The following is a 13,535-nucleotide window of genomic DNA, read 5'->3' as shown; positions in this document are numbered from 1 at the left end:
TATATGTTACCTTTTTTATCTTAATTTATATGGCATTGATAGAATTTAAAGTGTCAAATAATTGTTAATTATTGTAATATATAATATGGAGTATTTAAGTCATTTAGAGTATAGTAATTAATATATAATATGTAGTATTTAAGTGGAAGGTAGTGGGGCCCACATATAAATATATTGGATATTAGTAGTGATTCTTATTGGAACACATGTTGCCTTGTGGTGAAAACTTATTCCCTCTTCTTATATAGTATATATATAACAATATTATGTATTTTATTAGATTTCTGTTTTTTATCTCGCCTCTTTCTCCTTTTTATATGTCCCCTCTTTCTCTTTTTTTTTTGCCTCCATGTGCAAGGTGTCAATTTTTTAATATTATAATTGAAAGATCCACAATCTTCAGCCATACATTCAGTTCGTTATGCCTCTAAAAGGGAGAATAAATTCTTGAGTTTATTCTTTCTCTATTTGTCCCTGGAAATTAAGTTGTCAACCACTATAATTTCTGAGCTTATGTTCTTAATGAATAAATATGTATTATATATGTCTTATAAATTGAAGTAAACCAATATGGTCAAATTAATCATTTTTTTGTTCCGAAGCATCACCAATAAACTACAACATGAATTAAACTTGAATAAAAAATGTATTATACACATATTAAAATTGAATTAGAAGAGAAATAAACACGAATACAAAATGTAGCAAATGAATGAGCAGTCAATGATTCGTAGACTGAATAAAATTTGTATCAATAATTAATTGGATAAGTAATTTAATCGTAACAAATGAAGAAACATAATAAACTGTCAAATGAATTAAACTTGAATTAAAATGTATTACACACATATTAAAGTTGAATTAAACATGAATGGAAAATGTAGCAAACGAAAGAGCATTATGTGATATGTAAACTGAATAAAACTTGTATCAATAGTGAATTAAACAAGTAATTCAATCCTAACTAGTAAACCAATAAACTGCACAATGAATTAACTTGTATTTAAAAGTGTATTACACAAATATTAAAGCTGAATTAGAAGAGAGAATTAATCATGAATATAAAAAGTAACTAATGAAAGACTAGCCAATGATATATAAAGTGAATTAAACTTATATCATTAATGAATTAAACAAGTAATCTAATAGTAACTTATAATAAACTTCAAAATGAATAAAATTTGCACTAAAAGTGTATTACACAATATTAAAGTTGTAGAAGCGAGAATTAAAAATAAATAAAAACGTAACTAACGAAAGACGAGACAATAATCTATAAACTGAATTAAACTTGTGTTATTCATGAATAAAACATGTATTTTATGTTTCTTATAAATTATTTTGGTTTGTATCATTAAGAACATGAGTGATGTTTGCAATATGTATTAAAAATATAGTGTGCATGTATTATAAATGTATAATAAGTGTGTTACCTAAATCATTTGGTTGGTATCACAAAGAATAGAGTTAAGTTTGCAATATGTATTAAATATATATTGTTCACGAATAAAATTTATATTATATGTGTCTTATAAATTATTTTATAAATTATTTTGATTTGTATCACTAAGAAAATGAGTGACGGTTGCAATATATATGTATTATAAATGTATTTCTCATGAATAAAACTTATATAGTATGTGTCCTATAAATTATTTTGATCACTAAAAAAATGAGTGACGGTAACAATATGTATTGTGCATGTCTTATAAATGTATTATTAGTGTGTTACCTAAATTATTCTTGTTGGTATTGTTTTATTTGGAAAATGTATTTTGGACTTGTTTAAGAGTCGCCACTTAATTTTTAAGAAAAATCAAGAAAACTGTTGTTTTCAAAAGACTAAAACAGAAATCTAATGAAAACTTAAAAAGGGTTCGAGGTTCTTATTAACATTCTAGGAAGGTTTTAAAAGCACCTAGAATGTCCACTTATGTGGTTATCCAACAATTAATTATTTGGCTAAATTCGTTTGACTTAATTTGAACTGAACAATTTTATAGTTAGAATCGTTTTAAAGAGGAAAAGGAAAAAAAACTGAAAATACTAACTAAGTGAGATATATTTTTTTTACAAAAATTATTTTTTATGTCTATTTAAAGATGACCGATTTTCGTTAAATTGTTAAAACAAAACGGGCGTCTTTCGGGGATTTGAATTTTTCAACCTTAAGACTAATAGCGCATATTAACAAGTAAATAAACATAATAAAAATGAATAGGGAAAGAGACTTGGGCCCAAATCTGGTTTTCCTGTCCGCCTGGGCCAGTATTTGGGCCCACTTCATTTTGGGCCTTTGGCCCAATTCTTTCACCTGTCCTAGAATTCTAACAGAATAATAACAAAATTAAATAATAAGAGCTTAGGCCCAAAACAACAAAATACAGAAAGGAGCGAGTTTGTGGCAAACTCCGACGGATTTCACATGCAATAAAATAAATAAATGTAAACATGTAAGAACCAATCCCAGTCATGGTGAATCATAACAATACTATTGCTAATAATATATACATGCAGGCACAAATTTTGGTGTCCCCACAAAAGAAATAAATAGACTTATAAAAATAAGAAGACTGACAAAGGGATGACCACCAAGATAAAATGAGGAGCAACTATTTTAATACTCAAGTTATCACACAATCTCTCATGTTAATTAAAACTATTATTTTTAACATATTGAACGCTAACTAGTGAACAAATAAATACTAAATCCACACTAATATCATGTAAGAATTGAAACAGAGGGATAGACCATCAATACAATAGACCAAAACCAGAACCGTACAACAGGTGACTAAGCTACTAAAAAAAACAAACTTATACTAGAAAAATCAACATGCTATGTACACAATAGTCAAATGCTAATAAACTCATGCTTCAGATTATCTTAAGGGCAAAAATTTAAACTTTAACAGGACTAAGACATGGAAAGTAAAGAAAAGAAAATCATACTTCAAATGATCCTAAATACAAAACTCCAGCAAAACTAAGAATTGGCAAATAAAATCAGAAAAAGAAAAGAAAAGAAACTCATATTCTTACCAACTTAACTTGCAAATGTAAACATTTTTTGACTAAAAATCGAATGGCCTGAAGATACGACTTAATCTAAACAAGTCAATAGGCAGTAAGACAACAAGGACATTCAAGAAATAGACAAAAACTAAACGATTAGAACAAGCACACGATTACACCATACATGCTTGAACATATCGATCGATCTTCAAAACTTATCCTCCAACAAGAAAATCAGCCTCTAGTAGTAACTCGCATGAAGGCAATGCATCAGACACTTAACAAAAGTATAAAAATAAATAGTACATACCCAATAATACTCAAATGACAAATTCAGGAAGGAAGACACCAAAACACACTTAAACAACAACACTAAATATAAATTGACAGAACTTCAAATCAGTATTACGACTAACTCTTGTAGATGACTACGAACAACATCTCAGATCCAATCACTCAGCTACCACACAAACGATGAGCCGAGGAGAACAAAAAAAAAAAAAAACGTTCAAGAAATGAAGAAAATAAACCAACAGACCATTCAAATCACAACAAAAGAACAACTAAAAGAATTGGAATTGAAAAGAAGTTTACCTTCTTGTGTGCAACAAACTGAGACAGACGAGCAGAGGCGGAGACCTTCACCACGAGAAACTCGAACACAAACGTCCAGATGGAAATTCAAGCAGAAACTTAAACACGAAACCGAAAACTAGTATCTCTTTGGCTTATGAAGCATATTTAGCGTGTATTAAAATATTTTTTCTCAATAACTCTGCTCTATGTTTGCTTTTCAATTTTTATATATTATTTTTTTCAACCTTCCCCCAAAAATCCAATCAAAAAATCCCCCTGTAATGAAGGAGAAGAATGGTTTAAATAGAGGAAATTAGGGTTCGGTTTTTGGGGGAGGAAGAGAGTGAAAAACTCGAATGAACAAGGCCCAACCATTTCAAATCGAATTCCTTCCGAAATCCAGCCCATTTCTGCACGAAAATCCCATTTTTCAACAAGAAATCTTGCGAGGTGGAGGGCTAGGATCGACCTATTGTACTCGCCACTCGACGTGGCTTCAATCCTGCGTAGCAAGGATGAAACACGGCTATTGCAGGTGTTTTTTCGCTGCTGGAACAGTACTATTGTACTGGGTGAAGAGGACGACGCGTCCTCTGCTTTGGAACCGTTGGAATTTCTGTTTTCCGTGTATTTTCACGTTGTTGCGTGTTTTTTCCGTGAATTGCGATGGCTTCTGTTGTTGGGGATGGTTGTTGCTACTGTTCCGTCTATTTGACGCCACTTCACGTTGCTGGAAGCGTTGTTGAAAAAGAAAGATAATGTGGGGTCGTGTATTGGGTATTTGATGTTGTATGTTGTCGGTTGTGGGAGTCAAATTAAGTATTGGGTTGTTATAATTAAAAAAAAGGAATTAGAATGGGTAATTAATGGGGTGGGGCAGATGTCTGTGTACGTATGTTGTTGGTTTGCAAATAAATAAATAAATAAAAAAGGTGGGCCGGTTGTAAAGAAAATAAAGGCCCAAAATAATTGATTAAAAGGATGGAGTGAATTGGCTAGATTTGGCTAAGGCATGCAATAGAGAATTAATTAACAATTTAGTCAAATTGGGTTAATTAGTAAATTCGACTAGTAATTAAATAAGACGAATTAATATAATTAACTAACGAGCTCCTTAATCTTAACGGAATAAAATAATTAACTTAATAGAAATAATTAATTCAACAGCATAGCTATAATTCAAACTAAATTAGATTAATAAATTGGTTAACGTTAAAATAATAATAATAATAGTAATAATAATAATAATGAAATCTTTTTTCAAGATAGTCTTCAAGTATTTATAAAATATATTAGTTACATACGTCACACTATAAAACATATTTATTATTAAAAATATTATAAAAGTGAATAAAATTCTTAAAATGAGTGTCAACAGGTATCACTAAGAAAGAAGTGAAGTGTGCAATATGTATTACTTATAAATGTATTATTCATGAATAAAACATATATTCTATATATCTTATAAATTATTTTGATTTGTATAACTAAGAAAAAAAAAGCGATGTTTGCAATATGAATTACAAATGTATCGTGCCTATATTATATTATAAATGTATTACAAGTGTGTTACATAACTATTTTGGTTGATATCACTTAAAAAGGTGTGAAGTTTGCAATATGTATTATAAATGTATTGGTCATGATTTTAATACAATTATGAAACATATCTAATACAACTTTAATACAATTGCGATACAGTTCTATAAACTTTTACCTTTTCGAGTTTTCAATCTAATATTTCTCCTAAAATCAATGATAAACCAAAGTTTTCTTGAATTGAGTTAAAAACTCCAAACGTCGTTTTCAATTATTTGTAGGAACAATCTATCCAAATTAATTACTAATTCATAAAATTCAAATAATTAATTTCAAAAATTTTGAAGTTTTTATAATGACCATCAATGGTGAACTCTTGTTTCTGTAATTTTAGAGATTTGAAATTTCTGCTTGAAAACATGATTTTGTACAAAATTTTGATATTTTTGTTCCTCTTCTCATCGTGTATTTGGGTAAAAATCGTGAAATATAGATAAAAACTTAATTTGAAGATATTTCTTTAAATGAAAAAATTCAAAGAAAAAGAAGAATAAAAAGAAGAAGAAAGGAGGAAGAGAAAGAAAAGAAAAAGACGAGAAGAAGAAGAATAAAAAGAAGAAAAGAAGAGGAAGAGAAAAAAGGCAGAGAAAGAGGCAAACATAAACTGTACAACTTTTTTAATTCAAAAAAATTGTTATATTTAGTTAGAAAAATTATATTGTCATAGATAGTAAATATTTTCTTAATGTAGCATATTTATGTGATTTACCCATTCTGAAATGAGGAACTTTAACATATAGCCACTCAAAAATAGTCTAATTACTCTCCATAACTATAATTTGATAATTACAATTCGTAGTTACATGTTATAGGAAGGAGAGAGGTGAGCGAGATTGGGAGAGAGAGGAGAGAGACAAGCGAGAGAGGGCAGAGAGTGGGAGAGAGGTGAATTGTATATGTATATCGGTTAGATAATTGTTATTATACATATGTATTGTATATATGGCAAGCGAGATTGGGAGAGGGAGGAGAGAGGCGAGCGAGATTCGAAGAGGAGGAGAGGAGGCGAGCGAGACTGGGAGAGGGAGGATAGAGGCGAGTGAAAGAGGGCAGAGAGTGGAGAGAGGTAAATTGTATATGTATATCGGTTAGATAATTGTATATTATACATATGCATTTATATATATGGCAAGTGAGATTGGGAGAGGTAGGAGAAAGGCGAGCGAGATAGGGCAATAATTTGTATAATTCACATCTCATTTGTATAATTCGCGGCTACATTTGTATAATTTGTGTGTTTTTTGTATAATTGAGTAATATAAAGTCTGGAATTATACAAATATGATAAAACTTGAAATAACAAATTGATACAAACATAAACATATGAACTTTAAATAGTTATACAAAATATATTATAAAAATTAATTATACAAAATATGAAAACTACACGTTTATACAAACTTTAAAAGGTTATACACAAAAAGATTGAATGTATATGGTGACAAAACTGAAAAACCAAAGGAAATCATCGTCATATACAAATTTAAACCATCGTATACAAATATAAATCAAAAGAAGAATTGCTAGTTGCAAATTATACAAATGTGACTAATCATACAACTCAAAGTCAGCCCACGTAATTAATAGTTAATGTTAGTCGCAAGAGGTAATTATAGCAAACTATAGCTATGATGAGTAATTAAGTAGTATAAGTTTGTTTAACCGCGTAATTTTCCCTTCTAAAATCTAGATCATATCACCCGGTCCAATGCATTTTTATCTAGGATAGTTTCGAATAGAAGAACTTACCAAAAATGACTATAATCTGGGATTAATTAGATATCTATAGTTATAGTTTGCTTAATTACAAATCATAGCTACATGTTTGGGGAAAGAGAGAGGTGAGTGAGACTAGGAAAGAGAGGAGAGATATGAGCTAGATCTGAGAGAGAGGTTAGATACATGTTGTATTCATTGTATCAGGTTGTATCATGAATACAATTGATACAACCCATTTGTATCAATGAATACAGTAGTATCAAAAATTATTGTACTTAACTACATATTAAGAGAGAGAGAGAGAGAAACGAGAGAGGGAGGAGAGAGGATGAATACATGTTGTATTTGTTGTATCAAATTGTATCATGAATACAATTGATACGGATTTCAAATACAATTGATACAAACAAAAATAGTTGTTTATTTTCGTTGAAATACAATTGATACAAAATACATTTGACAGAGAGGATAAATGCATATTGTATTTGTTGTATCAAGTTTTATCATATTACAATTGATTTGTATCATATATCAAATATAATTGTAATAATGAAAACAACTTGTATCGACGAATACAATTAACAGAATACAAATTCTCATAATAAAATTGATACACAATACAAATATAGTTGATATGAAATATAAATACATTTGATACATAATACAAATGTCATATTATGTGGAATATTTTTCGGGTTACAACGTTGTTTGAATGGAGTGAGAGAGAGGGAGGGAGGGCAGTGAGAGGAGAGGGAATTTTGCTATAAATCATACTTATAGCTATAAATTGTAATTATTATAAACTATAGTTGTATATTGTAAATACATATTATATGTTTGTCACGTTATGTAACGTTCTCTAACTTTCAAAGATGACTATAGTTTAGGCTTAATTAGAGATCTATAGTTATAACTTGCTTAATTACGAATCATAGCTGCATGTTTGGGGAGGAAAAAGGCGAGCGAGACTAAGAAAGAGAGGAGAGAGGTGAGCGAGATCGGAGAGAGCGAGGTTGAATACATGAAGTATTTGTTGTGCCAGGTTGTATCACTAATACAATTGTAACAACTGATTTGTATCAATGAATACAACTGTATCAAAAACTATTGTATTTAGCTACATATTAGGAGAAGGAGGAGAGAGAATGAATACATGTTTTGTTCATTGTATTAAATTGTATCACAAATGCAATTGATACAAAATACAAATATTGTCGATACAAACAAAAATAATTGTCTATATTCGTTGAAATATAATTGATACATAATACATTTGATAGAGAGGATGGATGCACATTGTATTCGTTGTATCAAATTTAATTTTATCACAATTATTATTGATACAAATGATTTGTATCATATATCAAATATAATTGTATTAATGAATACAATTTGTATCAATCAATACAATTGACATAATCTAAATTCTCATAATAAAATTGATAAAGATACAAATATAGTGGATACATAATACAATTACAGTTGATATAGAATATAAATATATTTGTAAATAATACAAATGTCATATTATGTGAAATATTTTTTGGGTTGAACGTTGTTTGGGATGGAGAGAGAGGTGAGACGAAGAGAGAGAGAAGGGGGGGGGGGGGCAATGTGAGGAGAGTGGGAAAGAGAAGAGATAAATTTGTTATAAAATCCTACCTATAGCTATAAAATGTAATTATTTTAAATTATAACTGTATATTGTAGATACACATCATATGTTTGTCATATTATGTGACTTTTCCTATGTATAGAGAAAATAGCCAAATGCCCCCCCAACCTATTAGTCAATTCTCAACTACATACTTATACTTCATGGGGGTCCTATTACTCTCCTAAATTTTTTATTTTTGATATTTTGTGACACTTACACGCTGACCAATCTAAGAAGGTGAATACACCTCTTGTAGGCACATAAGAGTTCAACAAAAAGACATAAAATGACTAAAATTGAATTAAATAGTCCATGTGGGAGTCTCTCATTGGAGATTATATAATTAATTAGTTTTTTTTTTAATTCTTCCCCTTTTCTTATATCACAAAATTGTTATACCCATTTCATGATTTCTTCACGTTTTTCTCAAAGTCCTTCGATGGTGATCTTCTAAACTTCATCTCTAGGAGCTCCAAATCAGTTTGTAGCTACTGATTTATGCTTAGTTAATCATACATCAACCTTTTTTAGCAACAACAGTCACCTAATTCATAAGAAACTTTCATATATGAAACTCAAAAATGGAGTTTAAGTTTTTTCTTAAGCCCCTCATAATTTCAACAAAAAAAAGAAAAAAAAAGTCAAACCAACAATGGTGAATTTGAAATTTCACTTTCTAATTTCATTCTTACTAAATTTGTTTTTCACTCCCACATTTGTGAATACTTATTTGTGGATTTTTGTTTTTAGGTTTGATTTCAAATTGAAAGTTTATGTAGACTAGCTATGGAGTTGTTCTTCTTCTTTTATTTGGTGTAGAGATTTTTTCCTCATTTTCTATTATTATTCTCTAAAGAAATAATTAGTATTTTGGAAAAACAATCTCTATTTGAAAGCAATTTTTGTAAATTTTAATTTTCAGGTTTGATAAAAATGGAAACTTTATATAATTTTACAGGGCATTATTAAATTATTATTTTTATTAGGTTTAAAATTTACAAGAAAAAAAGAAGAAAAAGAATTAAAAAAATGAATGTACAGTTGTTCATTGCGTGTATTATGACTTTTTAGGGAGGTGATTATTCCATATTTAAATAGTTTAGAGGGTAATAAGACTCCCGTATTGAATAAGTGTGTAGTTGAGAATTGAATCATAGGTTGAAGGGACTTTTGGCTATTTTCTCCAAATGTATACAATAAAATGATAAAATAATTAGTTTGCAAAGAATATAGTCATGTTTCATTTACACAAAAGATTGCAAAAAATCTGAGTATGCATTGACTTTACAATATATCTTCCCAAAAGACGTAGAAAGTATATGTTGACTAAACAATATAGCTTATATATACATGAGTTATACACTGGCTATACATTATGATACACTCAAAAAGTTGAATATATCTTAACTATATGAAATATACATTGACTATTCAATATTGATCAACTCAAAATCACTTAGAAACAGTCTTAAATTTTATATATAGAATCTTCTCGATGTTTCGAGTCTTTTGATGTATAGATCGCTTGAAATAATTCACGTTAATGGTATGTCATTTTTTTCTTTAAAATGAAGGACAAAGAATAAGAAGAAGAAGAAGAAGAAGAAGAAGAGGAAGAGGAAGTAGAAACAAAATAAGGACCCCATTTGGATTGACTTAAAAAAATAGCTTTTAAGTTAAAAATAAAAAGTCAAATTGAAATGATTTTTAAATCAAAAAATAAAAAGTAGGGGAGACCTACTTTTGATTTTTGACTTATTTTAAGTCATTTTTAACTTATGTTAAATCATTTTTAACTTATGTTAAGTCATTTTTTTACTTGCCAAAAACTTCCTAACTTATTTGAAGTCAATTTTTGACAAGTTATTTTATATTTACCAAACACTTAGAAAAGTCAAAAACTGACTTAAAAATATATTTGACCAACTTTTAAATCAATCTAAACACCCTCTAAGAAGCAAAAGCAACATGGAGGACAAAGAAGAAGTCGACGTGCTACGTCGGTCATTTTTTGGAGAAAAAAAAAGGTAGAATGGTCATTTCTAGTAATATTTCAATGAGACAAATTAATAAAAAGAGCAAATAACCTTACAGTCCTTTTCTAAAGTGGTGGAAGTCTCAGCCAACTCCATATCTACAACAATATCATGAGAACTTATCATTAAAAAAATAGCCAAAAAAGGCGAAGATAGAAATGCCTTGGAACCCATTCTTTTTCTTTTTGTTTGTTCAAAGCTTAGTGCTTATGATAATTAAAAATTGAGGGATGAAGAAACTAATACATTCTTGGGGTCTATTTATAGTAAGATTTAGATGTTACGTGAAGAAATTTCTTCACATAACTCCAAATGAAATGAACAACCTAACAAGTGATTGGCTAATAAGAATTGAAGAATCCATTGGGTCTTGTTGTTGTTGTTGTTGTGTCATGTTATACATGTGAAATTATGTTGTTTGGTGTTAGTGACACATTGAAAATTTATTGTTGGTAAATTAGAACTTCTCGCTATAATAGTTTATCATTTATAAACATTTTAGATGAATAATCAATAGTTTTTTGAAAACTATCTTTTTATGTTAGTTATATATATTAGTATATGTTTTTGTAATAATATTTCATTATAACAGTAAAAAAATATTTGGACAAATGGCATTTATCAGTTTAGTTTCATTTACCAACAATTCCAACACAAACTAGAAAATCATGAAGATGCACTTATAATCTCTTGCCTTTTCATTTTAGAGTAGCTTGTAATTCGTCTCAAAGATATGTCTCGCTTTTCATTTTTTCGAAAGTCAATTTAATTAATCTATAAAATCAAATTAGATAAAATCAACTTAATAAAATAAAATTAAAAGAGCTCAAGAAGTGAAAACAATAAATAATTAGTGATTGAGGAGTAGTTTAATAATAAGTTGTGAAATAAGAAAAACCATGTGTGCATCATCAAGACATCAACAACAATATATTCAATATAATTCAGAAAAAGAAGAAATGTACATTATGAAAATATATTATCACAATATAGTGTTATATTGTACAACAAAATATTATATGAACAACCATACATATATATGAACTGAATGTCGTTTTATTCATGCGATTTTTATAGCAAGGTTTAGAGTAGCAAGACTATTACTATATTATACATCTTGCCACTACATACAAGGGTTTTATAATATAACATGATGATTTGTTGTGAGGCAATTGGCTAGTCACTTACTCATGGCCACCATTTGGAGGGTTGTATCCACCACTTGGAGGTTTGTATTCGTCATTAGGGGGGTTATATTTGTCATGTGGGGGGTTATATTTGCCACCTGGAGATTTGTATTCATCACTAGGGAGTTTATATTTGTCATGTGGAGGGTTATATTTATCACCTGGAGATTTGTATTCGTCACTAGGGGATTTATATTTGTCATGTGGGGAGTTATACTTGTCACCTGGAGGTTTGTATTCATCACTAGGGGGTTTGTATTTGTCATGTGGGGGGTTATATTTGCCACCTGGAGATTTGTATTCATCACTAGGGAGTTTATATTTGTCATGTGGAGGGTTATATTTATCACCTGGAGATTTGTATTCGTCACTAGGGGATTTATATTTGTCATGTGGAAGGTTATATTTGTCACCTGAAGGTTTGTATTCGTCACTAGGAGGTTTATATTTGTCATGTGGAGGGTTATATTTATCACCTGGAGATTTGTATTCGTCACTAGGGGATTTATATTTGTCATGTGGAAGGTTATATTTGTCACCTGAAGGTCTTGCCACCTGGAGGTTTGTATTCGTTACTAGGGGGTTTATATTTGTCACCTGGAGGTTTGTATTCGTCACTAGGGGGTTTATATTTGTCATGTGGGGGGTTATACTTGCCACCTGGAGGTTTGTATTCGTTACTAGGGGGTTTATATTTGTCACCTGGAGGTTTGTATTCATCACTAGGAGGTTTATATTTATCATGTGGGGGGTTATACTTGTCACCTGGAGGTTTGTATTCGTTACTAGGGGGTTTATGTTTGTCACCTGGAGGTTTGTATTCGTCACTAGGGGGTTTATATTTGTCATGTGGGGGGTTATATTCATCACTTTGAGGTTTGTATTCATCACTAGGAGGTTTATATTTGTCACTTGGAGGTTTGTACTCATCACTAGGAGGTTTATATTTATCATGTGGGGGGTTATACTTGTCACCTGGAGATTTGTATTCATTACTAGGGGGGTTATATTTGTCACCTGGAGGTTTGTATTCGTCACTAGGAGGTTTATATTTCATGTGGAGGGTTATATTTGCCACTTGGAGGTTTATACTCGTTACTAGGAGGTTTATATTCACCACTCGGAGGTTTGTATTCGCCACTCGGAGGTTTATATTTGTCATGTGGAGGGTTATATTTGCCACTTGGAGGTTTATACTCGTTACTAGGAGGTTTATATTCACCACTCGGAGGTTTGTATTCGCCACTCGGAGGTTTATATTTGTCATGTGGAGAATTGTATTCGCCACTTGAAGGGTTGTATCCCTCGTGTGGAGGTTTATTTCCACCACCTCGAGGCTTATATCCACTATTATATTCACCATGTCCATCACCAGAATATCCACCAATGCCATTATATCCATCGTGGTGTTCATCATTTTTGACATCCGATTTCATTACTACAAATATCAAATGAGAAATTCATAAATTAGCATAACATTTCATAAATGTCAAATAATTATATAAGAAAGCCAATATTTCAAAGAGATAACTAATAAAAGGAAAAAAAAAAAAGAATAATAAACTTACAGGTTTCAGAGCTTATCATTGCAAAAATAGCCAAAAAAATGCCAAGAAATAGAAAAGCCTTGGAACCCATCATTTTTCTTCTTCTTTAAAGCTTAATTATATTAATTGAAGGATGAAGAAATTGAAGCAACATTGGGTTATATTTATACTAAGAATTCAATGTATTAGAAATTGATAA

The 13,535-nt window shown here is 29.9% G+C and overlaps 1 protein-coding gene across 1 annotated transcript; it reads right to left on the bottom strand.

The window, feature by feature from the left end:
• Positions 1-12,324: 12,324 nt before the first annotated feature.
• On the bottom strand, positions 12,325-13,225 carry LOC107062567 (DNA-directed RNA polymerase II subunit RPB1-like). Its single transcript, XM_015313354.1, has 2 exons — positions 12,907-13,225; positions 12,325-12,806 (listed from the first exon to the last, which is right to left on the bottom strand). The coding sequence occupies exons 1-2, from the start codon at positions 13,223-13,225 to the stop codon at positions 12,325-12,327; spliced, it is 801 nt and encodes a 266-aa protein (XP_015168840.1).
• Between the last annotated feature and the right edge of the window lie 310 nt (positions 13,226-13,535).

This window comes from Solanum tuberosum, unplaced genomic scaffold (genome assembly GCF_000226075.1).
Source record: "Solanum tuberosum cultivar DM 1-3 516 R44 unplaced genomic scaffold, SolTub_3.0 scf00245, whole genome shotgun sequence".
In the NCBI taxonomy this organism is placed as follows: domain Eukaryota; kingdom Viridiplantae; phylum Streptophyta; class Magnoliopsida; order Solanales; family Solanaceae; genus Solanum; species Solanum tuberosum.
The sequence above is the reverse complement of the archived record's forward strand: the minus strand, read 5'-3'. Positions and strand labels throughout refer to the sequence as shown.

Excerpts from the sequence above, each read along its gene's own strand:
- LOC107062567 (XM_015313354.1), bottom strand. The coding sequence starts at position 13,225 with ATGAAATCGGATGTCAAAAATGATGAACACCACGATGGATATAATGGC. Across the intron at positions 12,807-12,906 it reads CGAATACAAACCTCCGAGTG|GTGACAAATATAACCCCCCT; the intron begins GTGAATATAAAC and ends ACAAACCTCCAG.